Here is a 16,218-nt window from a genome sequence, read left to right as displayed (position 1 = left end):
TCCCAGACTTTCAGAGCCAGCCAAAGGTACAAAAGCGGCAAATGTGCATGATGAATCAGCTGACCAGAGCTCATTTCAATGTTCAGTTCCCGATTTCACACTTTGTTATTCACTGATGCTTTGCTAATGGAATTTTCTGTGATGCTCCCATATTTTACTTATGGTGTCTCCATGCTGACTTCAAAGACTCCATGGACGACTACCCAACGATAATGTCTTACCATTCTATCCTCAAAAGACAGTTCATGCTGCATGTAAAAATGGATTTTCTAATACATACCACAGGGAGACATAAATGCTCTTTGGTTTTTAACATCACAAAAGACTAATAAAGGAAAGAATACCAAAGAACAAAAGGTAAAAGTTCCTTGTTGAGAGTAAAACTCACCATGGGGATACCAAACAGGTTGAACTCAAGGATACTAGGGATGGACCATTGGAGATCATCCCATGTGGCTGCATTGTCCCCCAACCAATGTGCAGCATATTTGCCAGATCCAGCAAAAGTAGAACGGGATAAGATCAAGTTACTTTTGTTGGGGAAGATTTTCTTCATAGCCCTGAAAAGGAATACAATCTATTGAATGTGAAGTGAGCTGTGAATATCTAGGACTCACCTGTACCCAAGGGGAGCAACGGGCTTTCCAACAAAACAGAAAAAACATCAGGACTTCATGAACTAGGTGAGCAAACTAGTTTTTATTATCTTATTTTATTTAAATTCAATTAACGTATAGCGTGTCATTATTTTCAGACGGAGAGCTTAGTTATTCATCAGTTACATTAAACACCCAGTGTTTATTACACCATGTGCCCTCCTTATGCCCACTACCCAGTATTTTTAAGATTTAGTACTTTTTTTAGTATCTTATATTTAAGATCTAGTATTTTTAAGAGCTTCTTTCCCACCTCTGAATAAGGTTTCAAACTTCATATAAGATAGTCCAAACCTCTACAGTCCAGTCCCCCCAAAAATGTCTTTATGCTCCTGGCCTCTCTTTCTCTTATTGGATCTGACTGTGTTTTGGCCCTTTTGATCAATAATACATTGTGGCCACGTCTTGAGTTCTTGACTCCATCTTCTCCACCTAGACAAAGCTTTTCTAATGTCTGTTGTTTCCACGTCTTGCTGCCCCTCTATAATCAATCCTGTCTAGCACAACACCAGCTCAGGCTGGATCTCTGAAGCCTCTGCTGGAACAGTTTGTACACCAGCTGGGTTCTAGGCAGCTGGGTTCCCCTAAAGCCTTAAAATTTATTATTAGCAATTCTCCATGTTGGGAAATCTTAATTTATGCAAAATAATAATTTTAATTGAGTAAGTCTCAAAGGATAACACATGATACTCTTTATAAACTTAAATGCAATTAAAATATAAAATATTACTTTCATTGTACTACAAACAAAATATCATATATCAAATAAGACTCTGTAAAAGATTAAGCAAAGGGATTGAGAACATGGAATTCAGAAAGACAATTACTTCAGGATGGAGGGGAGCGTGAGGTGGGGTGACAACACAGTAAGATATAAGTTATCTTGCTTAGCGTTTATTCTGAATATTCTTTTGCATAAGCACTTTCCTGAAATGCCTCTTCCTTCTTTCCCATTCCATGCTAAGCAGCTCATACCTTCCTTTAGCTATCTGAAATTAAACAAAATTACAACAATGGCATGGTGATACTTGACCCACAATTGCTGCTTCTATCTTTCCTTTCAGTATGTCGTCCGAGACAAGTGTATCACCAGACCCTGGCCAGTCCCTCACAGACACTGTCCCAGCCACCAATGCTCACCCAACTTCATACTCCTGAGTACTAACTTATGTGGAGTCTATAATGGCAACATGATAGAATGGCAAAAGGGAGAAAATTCTGAAATGGAGGATGGGTTTGAAAGCATGAAGTCTTCCCTTCTGACAATTTAATGACCAAAAAGTAAAGGTAGCATAAAGGAGAACACTCAGTCTTCAACTCCTACCCTCATGTCTTTGATCTCAACAAGCAGGTACTTTGCCTTTATTACCATTGGCTAGAGGGTTTATGGCACTCTGTAATCACCGACCGTGAAAGAAACACATTCAGGTTGCACAGAGTGAAACCGAAAGGTGGATAAAGTTATCTGAGGTTACAGGTTTATGTAGAGGCAGACCTTTATCGTACCACAGATTAGATAAGTCTCTGTTTTCCAGAGTAGAGGAACAATCTTATTCAGAGATCCTCAAGTCTCTCTTTTCTGTCCCGAAGGTCTGACTGGCTTATCATTGGTCCCGATCTCTGAGGGGATCTGGTCTTTCTACTTTCAGCTCAGAGGGAGAAGTTCCTTCTTAGGGTAACCACTGTCCCAGACAATAGTTCCAGGAAGGTTGAGCCAAATACTAATCAGATCTATGGCTTAAATGTTGCTGCTGCTCAGATCCCACTGAACAAAAATCATATCTCCACTGTTCTCTGGGAACTTAGGTCATTCTGTCTGACCTAGAGAGCTTAGAAGGGCACTTAACCTTCTCCATTGTAGTTACCTTTTAACTATTAATCATAGCTATTAGACTATATTAACCAACCCCATCACAACCTTACAGCACTTTTATTACATGGGGACATGAGCAATAAAGCAATTTGCAACTCTTTTCCTCCTCCAGCCCCTCCTTTCTCACCGCAGGCTGTAGCCACTCTCCCTCCCACCCTCCGTTCTTAGATAGAAGCGTTTTAGAGTCGAAATAGATTGGAATAAGAAGGAACTTTGGGAAACATTAATCCAAGCCTCTAGTTTCAAAGTTGAGGGAACTGAGCCTTATTCTTCCGGCTTATTTCCCAGGAAAGGCAGAGTGAGAGAGACAGAGGTCAGAAAAGAGAGGATAACAAAATCAGAAACATGTGTCCTTCTTCTTTTTTTTTTTTTTAAGAATTTTATTTATTTATTTGACAGAGAGAGATCACAAGTAGGCAGAGAGTCAGGCAGAGAAAGAGGAAGGGAAGCAGGCTCCCTGCTGAGCAGAGAGCCCGATGCGGGACTCGATCCCCGGACCCCGGGATCATGACCTGAGCCGAAGGCAGAGGCTTAAAGCACTGAGCCACCCAGGTGCCCCTGTGTCGTCCTTCTTGAAGCTTCTTTTTTTTTTTTTTTAAAGATTTTATTTATTTATTTGACAGAGAGAAATCACAAGTAAGCAGAGAGGCAGGCAGAGAGAGAGGAGGAAGCAGGCTCCCTGCTGAGCAGAAAGCCTGATGTGGGGCTCGAACCCAGGACCTGGGATCATGACCTGAGCCGAAGGCAGCGGCTTAACCCACTGAGCCACCCAGGCGCCCCATTCTTGAAGCTTCTTTTTGGAGATCAAAACTTTTGCATTTATTAGACAAGGACTCACTCTCCTGGACGATCCCACATAATACAAAGTCAGGAGGGCAAAATGGTGCTGGAGAACAGAGCACGGGTGGTCACGCGTCCCCTGCAGGCCCTTCCTGATGTCTCTCCCTCAGGCCAGGCAGCTCTGCAACACACGTCTTAAGTACACACGCTATTCCTCAGGCTAAAGTTACAGGGACAACTTTGCCCTCAAAACGCTTGCAGTCCAGCAAGAAAAAAAAGAGGAGGGGATTACCTAAATGTTATAATATAAGATTTTTGTATATTGAGTATATTGTAATACAAACAAAGGTAGCATAAAAAAAGGGAAATAATCTTTTCCTAGAACTGACAGGAAGGTTTCTAGAAACATCTGAAAAGAGGCTTTAAAGATAAGCGTATGTTTGCAGACAGGAGAACTGAGAGGGAGCCTGGGGCGGCCAGTGGGGAGAGAAGCCAGGAGGATGTGGTGTGGGTAGCCCTGCCAGGTAGACAAGGGACACTCCGGCAAACTTGAATTTAATTTAAACAATAGATCATTTTTAGTGTAAGTATGTCCACTACAAATTTAACTGGGCCCTATATTTTTATTTGCCAAATCAGGCAACACTGGTGTGGTTCGGTAACAGGGCTGGCTTCCAACTGGGGGCTCTAACTACCTTGCATGTTATTGCCTACCAGTATCTAAGGAAGTCCCTTAGTCACAAGCCAATCAAAACTAATCTCACACAGGCACCAAGGGGCTCTATGAGAAGAGCTCCTCAGTACCCTCTAAGATCTGAGTTGCACATGCTTATAACCACAAAATATATTTGAAAAACATACTTATAGAAGATACACAAAAGCCACCATCTCCCACCTCCCCTACACAGAAATTGGGTGAAAACCAAGTGCTTACGAGTCTGTTGCTTTTGCCATGGAGTAGCCATACAGACTGTGGACATCATAATGAAGACCCCACTGAAATTCTGCATCCATGCACAGGGTTCTTGCAAAAAGCAAACGGTCCAGAATTCCTATGGGGAAACAGCCATCAGTGAAGCACTTTCCTGTCAATCAGCTCTCACAAAATAATGACCCAGTTATTTGCTTCCCCGTTACTGTACCTTCCCACTCAATCTCCACCTGACAAAAATCTGTTCCGGTTTTAAATTCTGTCCTAAATGCTACATCCTATCTGGGACCCACACTAAGCCCCACTCTAAGATAGATCATTAAAATTAAGGTGCATTCCCTTAGAGCCCATAAAACATGGTGCTGGGTGGAGGCAACTGGGAAATGAGCTGAGAGCAATGGGAAGTTGGCCTGAAATGAAATACAAATAAAGCAGCACATTTCTCTACACATATTTGATCAAGAAGAATTGTGTAAAGAACAGAGATGAAGGCAGTGGGAAGGAAATACTTTTACTCTTCCATTATAGGCATTCGACGCCAGTTAGGTTTTGGTTTTTTTTTTTTTGTTTTTTGTTTTTTTTAAGAAATGAGATTTGAGGGGCCCCTGGGTGGCTCAGTGGGTTAAGCCTCTGCCTTCGGCCTAGGTCATGATCTCAGGGTCTTGGGATCAAGCCCCGAGTCAGGCTCTCTGCTCAACAGGGAGCCTGCTTCTCTCTCTCTCTCTCTCTGCCTGCCTCTCTGCCTACTTGTGATCTCTCTTAAAAAAAAAAAAAAAATGAGTTATGAGACTTAGGTGGTTCCATAAATAAGAACTCAGATCCTGCTTCTAAAGTCACCACTGTCTGACCATTATTTTCTCTTTTCATACCTAAAACGCTCAATATTTTCTGCCTTGTAGCCTAGGATCTTGTTCTTTCCTTCTCATACTTATGGACCTATAGCTGGGCACCACATCAGCTCCCCCTCATCAAGCCTTGCCATCGATATGTTGGAGCCTCAGTATGAAACCCAGTTCCAGAAAGTAGAGGAACCAGGAAACCCTGATGTTGACTTTTCCCTACTAGTTCAACAGAATCTCACCAGCCAACTTAATCAGAAATTAAGTTGAATGATAAAACATTATGAAATTTATATTTTCGACAAAGCTTGGTTTGTGGAATGAGACTCACAACCACTTCCATGATAAGAAAAAAACACTAAAATTGTTCCAGGGTCAAAGGTAATATAAGTCTTTATCATGCTAATTGTACTGTCTAATCCTGAAAAGGTGAGATCACAGCAGAGCCGCTAGAAGGTCGTGGCTAGTCATAGGTAGGTAGACTGAAATGCTGGGACCTGGGGTGTGAGGTGCTTGCCAGAAGTAGGCAGAGGGGGATGAGACTGCAGTTTTCTACAGAAAAACAAAATAAAACAAAAAAACAAACAAAAATCCTTGGCTCTCCCTAAGAAGAAGATTAAGAGATTAAAAGGGAAACATGGTAAAGTGATCCCTAGTTGGAAAAAAAAAATGGGGGAGGGGGACACAGACTGAGGAGAGAAGAATGAGGAATAAGCAGACAAGCAAACAGTAGATTTTACATTAAATTAAATGGTTTGAAGCCAAGATTCCTCCTTAAAAAGTTCTCCACTCCTCTGGAGACCAAAAGGAGCCAAAGAAGCAGGTCACCAATGGTCCAAGGTTCAGGTGAAGTGTTCAAACCAGAATTAACTGGCAGGGACAAGCCAGATGCTCACCAAGGCTGTGTTCTCTTCCTGGGGGAGTTAAGATTACATTTCACACTTTCGCTCAAGATTAAACTGAGAATAAGTGATTGGATTCTGAGCAAAGAAATGCGAGCAAATTGAATACTCCCTACTTCGAGGCCTGCCAGTAACACTCCTCCACCTTCGCTCTCCTTCGCCCAGGAAGCTGGAAACAAAGGACTCTGAGATGGAGAACCAAGCCATGGAACCAACGAGATCCCTGAGCCACAGCTCGGATGAGAGCCACGCATCTCATGCTAGAGTAGATGAGCCAAGAATGAATTTCTATCATGTTAATCCACGGAGATGCTGGGGTTCACGTGTTTCCACAGAACAATCTATCTGTTACTGTTTCACACACATACACACTTTTGAAATCAGGACTGGAAAGTCTAACTAAGAATGAGACTTAAATTAAGAAGGAGCTAAAAGGAACAATGAATACTTTAAATTGTGACTAATGAGCCAAAAAAAAAAAAAAAATGAAGTTCACAAAATTACAGAGTTACTTCAGTGGAAGGTGGTTTGGACCTTAAAGTACTCTGGAATTCTCATCAAGTTGAAAACTGAAACCATTTGCTTGAGGGGTTTGGAGACCACAAACAGGATGGGAGGACCGCGGGGCCATTGGGGGAAGTCCGCACCCACCACCTGCTCGCCCTCGGTTCCAGCGGTCAGCAGGTGGCCGGAGCCCCTGGTGCACGCAGGAAGGGCTTCGGTAGGGGAGCCGCCGGCGTGTCCACAGACCCCCTGCCCTGGGAACAGAGACTGTTCTAGGCCACGTGTAGTGCTGTGGGGCGTGCTCTAAGTGTATCTTGTGACAACTTACGGGGAGTAAAAGGAGGAAAGTTGAGGGTATTAAGTTCACACCCGCGATCGGAACCGTGGAGAAAGCTGGTTACTTCATCCATTTCCTTCAACGACACACAAGAGGCACAAGGGGAAGGGTTACAGATGCAGGGTTAGTCGTCCAGGAAGGTTTACTGAACTAGAAACCCCACGTCTGCGACCTCTTATTGACTGGGATCTTGAGTAATCTGCCTAAATCTTCTTGCCCTCTGTTTCATCTTTTGGATTGGGTTGTGTCTAAGGTACCCTCCAAACCAAAGTGCTATCAGGCACATTTTACCTTTTATACATTGATCTCAATTAGCTAATTAAGCAATACCATTTCCAAAGGCTGATTCTTACCTTATGAATAATGTGAGTTTTATGTAGCTGTTAATGTTTCAGTGCTGTTCGAAAGAGCCTAAGACGTAGGAGTATTTCTGTTTTATAATTCCCCCTGTCTTTTATTCCACTCAGGGAGAGGCAAGAAGATATAACAGAAACCAAATCTGTCTCTTTAAAATGGATTAAAAATAGGTGATGCTTAATCTAGCTAACGGAAATAATTTTCCAACTTTCAAAGAAATATCTCCACCTGCTATCCCTACCTACAAAATAAAAGGGATTCGTTAAATTGTTCTCTGATTAACTTTAAATTTTAATGAATCGGTGTGACAGCCTCTCGTAAAACAGTTGAAAGACAGTTAAGGGAGGAAGAAGCTGAGACCCTGGGAAAATAAAGGACTTTCTCAAAAAAGAAATAATCAGTTGGTGGCAGATTCAGAATTAAAATCTGGGGTTTTGAGGGGTCTATGTTACTGCATATAAGCTCTGCATTAAGTAAAATGATTTTAAATACCACTATGTCAAGGAAACTATTTTGTTACAGATCAGGGTCAAAGCTCATTCTCAAATGTTGGACTATCCGTTTCCAAAAGAAGTTTGATTCCGGAATAACAACTTACAATCCATACTCCATCAAACTTGAGAGTTTTATGAAATTCACTGAATTGCTCCGTCCACCACTGAGTGCAAGTCGGATTACTATAATCAGGAAACACTGTCCCTCCGGGGTATCCCTAGAGAACAAAGAAGGAGGCAGTGGCAATGGGTATGCCTGAGGGCCATGACATATTCATTGCTGCTACGGTTTCTACCACCAGGAGCCCCAGGCATCTTATCATTTCAGAATCAAAATTTCCCCCCAAACTAAATAGTAAACTAGATGCAAGCAACCAAAAGAAGCCAAAAGGAAAGGAAAAACAGCCAATTAAATACATGAGAAGCCATCGGATGTCTTCTTTCAATGTAAACATAAAAACAAAATTTCATGATGTCATACCAGCTAGGAGCAGAGTCTAAAAACACTCATCCATCTAACTGGGTAAGATTTTAGGAGAGAATGACTAGATTCACTTAATGTGTATTTAAAGGTCATTTAAACCCGCTTTGAATAATGATGTTTATAAATGATATATTTGGTTTAGGTAGAGAAATAATCTCTTTTAAATGGTGAAATGAATTTTGTGCTTCTTACTTGGGTCCAATATTTCTTATCCTCTCTATTCCTACCGATGTTGCTTTTAACATTTTCCATAAATAGCGCAAAGATAGAACTTACAGCCAAATTACTGAGAACTCTGAATTGATAGGATACAAGCTTTTTTGCTTACATTCTTATTTATGTTCCCAACAAACTTATCAGTTGTCATTAGGTTATATATATATTATATATATAAAATATATATTCTCTATATATTAATATACATTATGTGTCATATATTGCATATATTTTATAATAATATTACATATATATTATGTATACATATGTATATATGTATAAAAACATATATATGTAATATTATTACGTATATATGTATAAAAACATATATATGTAATATTATTACATATGTATGTAATAATATTACATATATATGTTTTTATATGTTGCAGAGACTTCTTAAAACTCAACATGAGAGCTTAAAATTCTCAGTTTCAGTGGATTGAACTCCTGGTCTCTTGTGTTAGGTGATAGGGCACCAAATAATTAGAGGTAATTTTGAACTTAGGAAATAGGCAGAGTGGTAAAGAAGTCACCTACAGCAACATTATCTAGAGTAGGCCCAGCAAACATCATTCCAACCAAATATCTTTATTTTTTATTTATTTGTTTATTTTAGAGAGAGGGAGAGTATGAGTGGAGGTGGGAGGAGAGTCAGGAGAGGGAGAGAGAGAATCTTAAGCAGGCTCCACGCTCAGCTCAGAGTCCGATGGGGGGCTCAATCTCACAACCCTGAGATCATGACCTAAGTTGAATGCTTAAACACCTGAGCCACCCAGGCACCCCCAAACACCTTTGTAATAAACCTCCACCCACCTCCAAGACTACTACCTCTGCCAACATCTCAGATCAAATGTTTGATGTTATTTGTTGGTCAATGGAGGCAACTAATTAAATTCTTGTAATTATATGCAAATTACCAATTGTGTACCACTCAAATATGAGTACTACTGAAATGACTCACAGGTTTGGATAATCTACTTTTTAGATAATCAAAATCATGTTTATGTGACCATGGGCTCTGATTTTGTACTTATATATGAATACTGGTCTGATTTTTTAGAAATTCAATTCAAATAAAACAATAAAATCAAAGCATTGGTTTGGGGAAGGAAGGAAACTACTGTTTCATAGAAGGTTAGACTCAATGAAAAACAAATAGAATTAAGTATTGTAAATAAAATCAATGATAGGAATTAAGTGAGCAGTTAGATTAAGGGGCATTGATAAACCTGAAAACACAGTTTTGAAAAGTAAACTGCCCAGGAGCAACACAACTTGCAGCCACATAAACTCTCAGATTAAGTATCAGTTTTCGTAAATGTCACATAATCCAACCAGCTAGGGCTGACCCTATATGTAACTGCAATAGAAAGTTGCCTCCATGATTTGATGTAAAGTACTCTGGAAATTAGGCTTCAAATCAGCCTACTCCAATGCCTGCAGAAAGGCTGGGCTCTATAAATCTCGTTTAAAATAAAACTACATTAGCTGAGACAGGTTTCACATTAGACTATGAGCCTCCTGTTACATTATTGTAGCCAAACATATTGTCTTGGGAAAGAGAGAAATTGAGAGGCAGGTAGACTTGAAGAATAAATGAATTTTTTTTCTTATACTACATTGCTTCTCAAATATCTGTAGTCCAAAGGTCAGGGGGCTAGCTTTTTAGAGACTAGACATTAATTTTTCCCACCACAAAAAAAGAAATGATAATCATGTGATATGGTAGAAATGCTCTCGCCACAATGACAACCATATTGCAATATACAAATGTATCAAATTAACATGCTGTAGACCTTAAATTTACACAATGTCATATGTCAAATGTATTTCAATTTTTAAAAAAATCCTTCAGAATTTTAATCATTTTACTATTACATCTACTGTTTTAAAAATAATAATAAAAGAAGCCTCTAAAACCATGAAATCAGTAATAATGATACTACAACATGACTTCTACTCACTTTCTTTTTTTTTTTTTTAAAGATTTTATTTATTTATTTGTCAGAGAGAGAGAGGGAGAGAGAGCAAGCACAGGCAGACAGAATGGCAGGCAGAGGCAGAGGGAGAAGCAGGCTCCCTGATGAGCAAGGAGCCCGATGTGGGACTCCATCCCAGGACGCTGGGATCATGACCTGAGCCGAAGGCATCGGCTTAACCAACTGAGCCACCCAGGCGTCCCACTTCTACTCACTTTCTTAACAAAAGTATAGACTTCCCCAAATGACTGTAATTTATTGATTCCCTTGCAAAATTACCTGCCCAACGACAAAGCCATTGTTCCCCAAGATCCATACTCTCCTGTGGCTTCCATTCATATAGGGCTGGTAGTCAGAGTTATTTAAGATGCCAGGATTCTAATAAATAAATATGATAACAAATATTATTTTTATCACTTTCTTTTGTACTTTGAAAGGGAAAATGAGGCAACAGACTTGTTTGAACATACCATAATGATTACATATTTCAGTCCTTGCTTATGTAAGTCGTTGATAAAATTTGAGAGATTAGGGAAAGCCTTTTCATCAGTAGTAAAATCCTTATTTCCATCCATGTAGTCTATGTCAGAGTACTGGACATCCTGAAAGATAGTGCCAGCCAGTTAGAACCTAGGAAATATCACTGTGCTGACTGAAGGTATCATTGCTCTGGTTCTTGCTCACTAAAACTGAAGCCATATTTCTTTCTTTCCTCCCTCTCCTTCCTTCCTCTTTCCTTCTTTTTTTAAGATTCTATTCATTTAGAGAGAGAGAGAGAGCATGAGCAGGAGGAGGAGCAGAGGGAGAAACTGAGGCTGACACAGGGATGGATCCCAGGACCCTGAGATCAGGACCTGAGCCAAAGGCAGAAGCTTAACCGATGGAGACACCCAGGTGCCCCTGAAGCCATATTTCTTAATGGTCCTTGAACTTCCAGGACTTGGCTACCTCTTAGAATAAACCCCTTCTGAAAGATTCAGGCACTCTTAGGTTGCAGCTTTATGTCTTTATCCTGACAGATGCATGTCATGAGGTATTGGGAGGAAGTTGAGGGTAGGGACTGTGTCTTGTTTATCCCTGCAACATGAGAGCTTGGATGCTGGACATAAAACAGGTGCTCTTTAAATGTCTGTTTGGGTGAGTATATGAGTAATGATGTAACCATGTGCTAGCTTGGACCCTAAACATTAAGCTAGAATATATCATAAGAGAAGAAAACAGTCTTCTTGCTCTATAGAACTGCTAGAATAATAACTCACAAAGATAAACGACAGAGGGGCAGGGCTTTAATTCACCAAAGTCTCATACATAAATTATTTTAGTGTTTGCATACCAATCTGTGAGGAGCAGGTATCATTCTTGGTGAGAAGACTGACATGTGAAGGGGTTGAGTGACATTTCCCAAGGTCATATGCATGGGTGGGTGGGGTCGACTGGGGCTTTTGTGATAGGATCTTTGAGTCCAGCTGATCTATTTTTCCAAACTGCCACAACTTCAAGGACATCTGAAGGTCTTCAAAGAAAGTGTTCCTCATGTAGTAAGTGTTCCTCATGTGTCTGAGAAGGTTCTAGCTTCCAGGCCCGCAGGAAAATGTGGCTGGTGGCCTCTTGCCAATGCAGCACACCTATTCTAACACTAGGCAGTCAGTACTCAGGTGCCTCCACTCCCACATGGTGGGAAAGAGCCAGTCCGTGGAAGGAAAGCTCTTTTGTTCGTGAATCAGCAGCACCTCAGAAAAGACCTTTGCACCAGAGGTACAGGGATAGATTGAAATAAATACCACAAGTCGTCAAAAGAACTATTTTTGAATCCTGGTCCTGCCATTTGGCTAGTTCTCGTGACCTTAGAAAAGTTATCAACTATGCAGTGGTATTTACAAAATACCAATAAATGATGTTTAACCATGATTGTGAAAGCACCTTGTAAAATAATAACCATGTGGCAAACTTTGGCTGGATTCCTCCTAGAATTGAGTGCTTGTGGGTATGGATTTGGGGGCATTTAAATGAAACACATGATCAATTTCCTCTTAATAGCAAAACACCACAGCAGGTTATGTTTTCTCCCAGGAAAAAGTCATCTCTCGACCTGCTCTCCTTAGCTGCTCTGAGAAGGCATTGTTAAATCCTGAGATCAGGCCAAAGTCATTTCCACCTGCACCTTCTTCCTTCACATGCTAAACAAATAAATGTTTGCAACACAGTTCCAAAGATCTAGCCCCAAATAAACTGTTCTGATAACTTCATTAAAGGCATTCTGCATCTCCTGGAGGAATTTATCAAGTACTCTAAACTTAATAATTATTTACTAGTGGACATTGAACATCATAAATACTTGGCTGCCACTGAGCTTTCAAAATTATAGTCTGCCAGATCTGGAAGGAGTGTTCAAGGTTGCTATGAGAAACTCACTTCCTGTGAGTCATTTTTAGAGTCGTCAGCTCTTGTTAACCATATCACCCTAGGTGATGCTTTCTTCCATAAAATAACAACGAATTTGGATGGAGCTCATCCTCTGTACTGCCTGCCTTCCATGCCTAGTGTAAGGCATTCCTCACTACCAGTCCACCAATGGACTGGTAGAATATAATGGACTGGAGAATATAAAACATTCTCATTTTATAAAAGGGGAATTAATCTCAGAGATGCCAATTAACTAGCCCAACACTGATAGAGGTAAAGCTAAAGTTTTGCAAAGAAGTAAAGCCAAACTTCAAAACCATATCCATCCAACTCCATAAACTGCTGTTTCTATGATGACACAGGCAACTTAGCATGCAAATCTCTGACCCTAAGTGTGCCTGTTTGTCTGTCCGTCTACATATGTATGTACATATCTATCTATCTATCTATCCACCTGTCTGTATTTCTTCCTAATATATTGAATCAGATGCAAAAACTAAAAGATAGAAAGTGGTACCTTACACATGTTAAGGGAAGTTCCAACTTACATAAGGGATCTGAGCTACACGATTTCGATCCACAACCTTCTTCAACCCATTGATGCCACCATAGTTCCTGCGACTAAGCTGGAACCCAAGACTCCAGTAGGGAGGCATGAATGGTCGTCCAATGAGCTGAAACAATAAATATAGACATGTCTAAGCATTTAAAAACTACTGTTTTGAGTCTGATACAGAAAACACTGTTTAGCATTTCCATTTATAACTCTCCAAGCCAAAGCCCATACCTCCAGATACTCCTGAACCACTTGTTCCGGAGTATTTCCCAGGAATATGTAAAAGTCAAGGATGCCCCCAATTGTGCGGTAAGTGATCGCAGGAGCAGGCTGCAGGGTGACCTCTGAAAGGATTAAAATGAGAGTTATAAGAATTTCGTGGTTGCAAATATGCTTTTCTCTGGAATATTAATACCTGAGTTATCCAAAACAATCCTAGTCTCATTTTACAAGAGATGAAAATCATGTTTCTTTTTTTTATGGATTACTGAAATGTATCATAATATTAAGTGAGTAAAACACTAATGAAGAATTGATTTTTTAAGAGAAAGCAGAACTAGTTCTATTTTTTGTTATAATTTTATTTTTTTTTTACTTAAATTCAATTAAGAACAAATTCTATTTTAATCTGGCTGTATTATAATACGAATGGCTGGAATTTGTGAGTGATTTAATGTAATGGAAAGGTTTTAAAAACTTTATAGATGAGTTTCACTCACCCAAAAAAAATAAATAAGTAAATACAAGCCCTTATTAAGGTGCTATTAGTCCAGAAGCTTGAGGGAGAAGATTCTGGAGTAGGGAAGGGACGAACTACGAGAAACAGCTTATAGAACACAGCATTGTTGCTTAGACAGACAACCTGGTTTATGTGTTGAAATCTACAGGTATCTTTGGGACCTGTCAATGCATCTTATTATGTACAGAATATTATGGAAAATACTGCATCAAAAGAGAACCCCAAAGAAGTTTTCAATTTTGGGACTTCATCAAGATCAAAAGCTTCCGCACAGCAAAGGAAACAGTCAAGAAAACAAAGAGGCAACCCATGGAATGGGAGAAGATATTTGCAAATTACACTACAGACAAAAGGCTGATATCCAAGATCTATAAAGAACTCCTCAAACTCAACACACACAAAACAGATAATCATGTCAAAAAATGGGCAGAAGACATGAACAGACACTTCTCCAATGAAAACATACAAATGGCTAACAGACACATGAAAAACTGTTCATCATCATTAGCCATCAGGGAGATTCAGATCAAAACCACATTGAGATACCACCTTACACCACTTAGAATGGCCAAAATTAACAAGACAGTAAACAACATGTGTTGGAGAGGATGTGGAGAAAGGGGAACCCTTTTACACTGTTGGTGGGAATGCAAGTTGGTGCAGCCACTCTGGAAAACAGTGTGGAGATTCCTTAAGAAGTTAAAAATAGAGCTGCCCTATGACCCTGCAACTGGGTATTTATCTCAAAGACACCGATGTAGTGAAAAGAAGGGCCATCCATACCCCAATGTTCATAGCAGCAATGGCCACAGTTGCCAAACTGTGGAAAGAACCAAGATGCCCTTCAATGGATGAATGGATAAAGAAGATATGGTCCATACATACTATGGAGTATTATGCCTCCATCAGAAAGGATGAATACCCAACTTTTGTATCAACATGGACAGGACTGGAAGAGATTATGCTGAGTGAAATAAGTCAAGTAGAGAGAATCAATTATCATATGGTTTTGCTTATTTGTAGAGCATAAGGAATAACATGGAGGACATGGGGAGATGGAGAGGAGAAAGGAGTTGGGAGAAATTGGAGGGGGATATGAACCATAAGAGACTGTGGACTCTGAAAAACAAACTGAGGGTTTTGGAGGGGTGAGGGGTGGGAGGTTGGGTGAGCTTGGTGGTGGGTATTACAGAGGGCATGTATTTCATGGAGCACTGGGTGTGGTGCATAAACAATGAATTCTGGAACACTGAAAAGAAATTTTAAAAATAAATAAAAATTTTAGAAAAAGAAACAACTTTCAGCATGAGCTGAATTTATAACAGTTTACGCTACTTTGGGGTTTCTATATAGAAGTATCGTAGGTTAAATACACATTCTGTTAAACAGTGATCTTGCCATAAAAGTCATTTTTATAAAAGCCACATCCCAAAATGTATTCCTGTTGAGATAAAAAGATGCCTCCTACCCATGGCATTACTGTTCAACAGAAACACCCCAAAAGAGGAGCCGCTGGTGTCTTCAAGGCACAGGAAGAATGTATGAGCTCCATACAGATTAATCATGCCCTGTCAAGAAAGATGATAACAAACAATAGTAGTACATGTTAAAAATGGTTTTCTTTACCCAAAAATAAAATCAGAAGCCACGTATAACATGTACTTGGTCAACACTTGACATAGTTCAGTATTCTATCAAAATGGTATTGAAATGGTAACATCAATTGATATATGAAATAAAACACATACCATGGAATATGATTAGTAATAATAAGACATGAAAAGCTGATCCATGCTACAACATGCATAAACCTCATAAATGTAGTGCTAAGTGAAAGAAACGGACACAAAAGAAACCATATATTGCATGATTCCATTTATAGGAAATTTCCAGAGAAGTCGAATCTATACAGACAGAAATAGATTAGTGATTTCCTGGGACTCAAGTGGGTACTGGGGTGGGAATGGGGATTAGGTCTATAAAGGTATGAGGGATCCTAGTGGGGTGATGAAAACCTTCTAAAACTGGATTACGGTGATAACTGCACAACTCAGTAATGTACTAAGCAATCACTGAATTGTACCCTTAAAACAGGTGAGTTTTATAGTATATAAATTATATTTTGGTCAAGTTACTTTTCAAAATTTGGAAAATATCTGCAAATA

At 39.8% G+C, this 16,218-nt stretch overlaps 1 protein-coding gene across 1 annotated transcript in view; it reads right to left on the bottom strand.

The window, feature by feature from the left end:
* The window catches only part of LOC125080533 (probable maltase-glucoamylase 2), a 91,135-nt gene that overhangs the window by 54,190 nt on the left and 20,727 nt on the right, over positions 1-16,218 (bottom strand). The window contains exons 8-16 of the mRNA XM_047694385.1: positions 15,522-15,621; positions 13,546-13,658; positions 13,307-13,432; positions 10,826-10,957; positions 10,635-10,733; positions 7,778-7,891; positions 6,814-6,898; positions 4,244-4,361; positions 389-560 (exon numbers count right to left, since the gene is read on the bottom strand). Of these exons, the coding sequence (XP_047550341.1) occupies positions 389-560; positions 4,244-4,361; positions 6,814-6,898; positions 7,778-7,891; positions 10,635-10,733; positions 10,826-10,957; positions 13,307-13,432; positions 13,546-13,658; positions 15,522-15,621 (1,059 nt within the window). The remainder of the gene's footprint in view (positions 1-388; positions 561-4,243; positions 4,362-6,813; positions 6,899-7,777; positions 7,892-10,634; positions 10,734-10,825; positions 10,958-13,306; positions 13,433-13,545; positions 13,659-15,521; positions 15,622-16,218) is intronic.

Source organism: Lutra lutra, chromosome 11, assembly GCF_902655055.1.
Source record: "Lutra lutra chromosome 11, mLutLut1.2, whole genome shotgun sequence".
In the NCBI taxonomy this organism is placed as follows: Eukaryota; Metazoa; Chordata; class Mammalia; order Carnivora; family Mustelidae; genus Lutra; species Lutra lutra.
The sequence above is the reverse complement of the archived record's forward strand: the minus strand, read 5'-3'. Positions and strand labels throughout refer to the sequence as shown.